This window comes from Lolium perenne, chromosome 6 (assembly GCF_019359855.2).
Source record: "Lolium perenne isolate Kyuss_39 chromosome 6, Kyuss_2.0, whole genome shotgun sequence".
NCBI lineage: Eukaryota > Viridiplantae > Streptophyta > Magnoliopsida > Poales > Poaceae > Lolium > Lolium perenne.
In genome coordinates, this window is record NC_067249.2 from 56,777,663 (window position 1) to 56,779,112 (window position 1,450).

The window sequence follows — 1,450 nt, forward strand, 5'->3', positions numbered from 1 at the left end:
AAAGCAAGTAGGTATTGCAACCGATAAGTATGCTTCGCAGGTTTGGGGTTCATCTTGAGGTATTGACATCACTGCCATACAAGTGTCCCACAAGAGCATGACATCAAAGCTTATTCTGCAGCTAGGAATACTTGTGATGCATACGAGGATGGATGGATATGCGTATCCATCAATTATTGATGGGTATCCTTGCATATCCATGAGAATCCACGAGTGGCACCAGGAGCAACAAGGATCAACTATACAATCCTGGAAAATAGACAAAGATGTTGATGTTGCAACAAACTACCTTGTCCCTGCTTCTGGCTTTACAACAGCAAGCAGGAGGATCCACACGAAATCTACCGCTACGCCTACAAGGCATTCTTTCGAGCACCTGAAGGGAAAAAAAAAAACCTTTACAGCCCTGGCGGGCACCATGAGGTGGAGGAGCGAAGTCGGTGCGCTGGCTGACGCCGTGGGTGATTGGTGATCAGCTCTTCTCTGGCGGGACGGCTACGGCAGCGCGGCAGACGGGGCACGCGGGCGACAGTCGGAGCCACGGGTCGACGCAGGCGGCGTGGAAGGCGTGGCCGCAGGGTGGCAGCTTGCGCCACCGCTGGCCGGCGCGCGAGGGCTCGAGGCAGACGACGCAGGTCGAGGGCCCGTCGAACGGGGACGAGTCGAAGCAGGGGAGGCGGGCGATTTGGGCGGGCGCGAGGCCGACGGGGCGCGGGGGCGGCGGCGGCGGCGGCGGGAAGTCGTGGTCGGGCGAGAAGGGGCGGTAGCGGCTGCCCTGGCGGCGGAAGGCGCGCGCGGAGAAGACGAGCGCCATCATGAGGAGGCAGGCGGCGAAGGCGAAGAGGAGGAAGAGCGCGAGCGCGGCGGCCATGACGCAGCCCTGCACGCCCATGGAGACGACGCGCGCCCAGGCGCCGGCGGCGGGGCGCGAGGGGCGGCAGCGGGGCTTGGCTGCCTGCTCCGGGTGAGGGTGAGGAGTCTCCGGAGCGGCGGCGCAGGCCGAGGACGAGGACGAGGCCTCGCCGGCGGCGGGCGGGGCCATTCGCGGCGGGGATTCTTTAGCTCCCGCTTCTCTGGAGGGGACGGCCGGCTGGGAGGGAGGGAGGAGGATATATTCTTGGGGAGGAAGTGGAATTGGGACGAACGGCACGTCAATTTAGCAGCGGGCGTTGGGGCCTGCTGGTGGTGGTTGGGTGCGCCGTGCGGCGTTTCCATCACCAGTTTTCAAATGTGCAATGCCCCAAACGTGAAGAGCAAAATAGAGTAAAATTCATTGGTAGTACTTAAACTTGTCCACCAAAATCACTTTGGTCATCGTACACAGAGAACATAAATTTACGGTCACTGAATACGATTTAGGGGTTCACATACGGTCACTGGTGGCGTCCAAACGTAGTATTTGCTGAGCTGGCACTGCAATTGTCCCATCTCTCAGCCTCAAACTGTAAAG

The 1,450-nt window shown here is 60.0% G+C and overlaps 1 protein-coding gene across 1 annotated transcript; it reads right to left on the reverse strand.

Moving 5' to 3' along the window:
* Positions 1–250: 250 nt before the first annotated feature.
* LOC127308063 (uncharacterized) lies at positions 251–1,213 on the reverse strand. The gene has a single exon (XM_051338827.2). It carries the CDS (start codon positions 1,040–1,042, stop codon positions 473–475), a length of 570 nt encoding a protein of 189 aa, XP_051194787.1. The 5' UTR covers positions 1,043–1,213; the 3' UTR covers positions 251–472.
* Between the last annotated feature and the right edge of the window lie 237 nt (positions 1,214–1,450).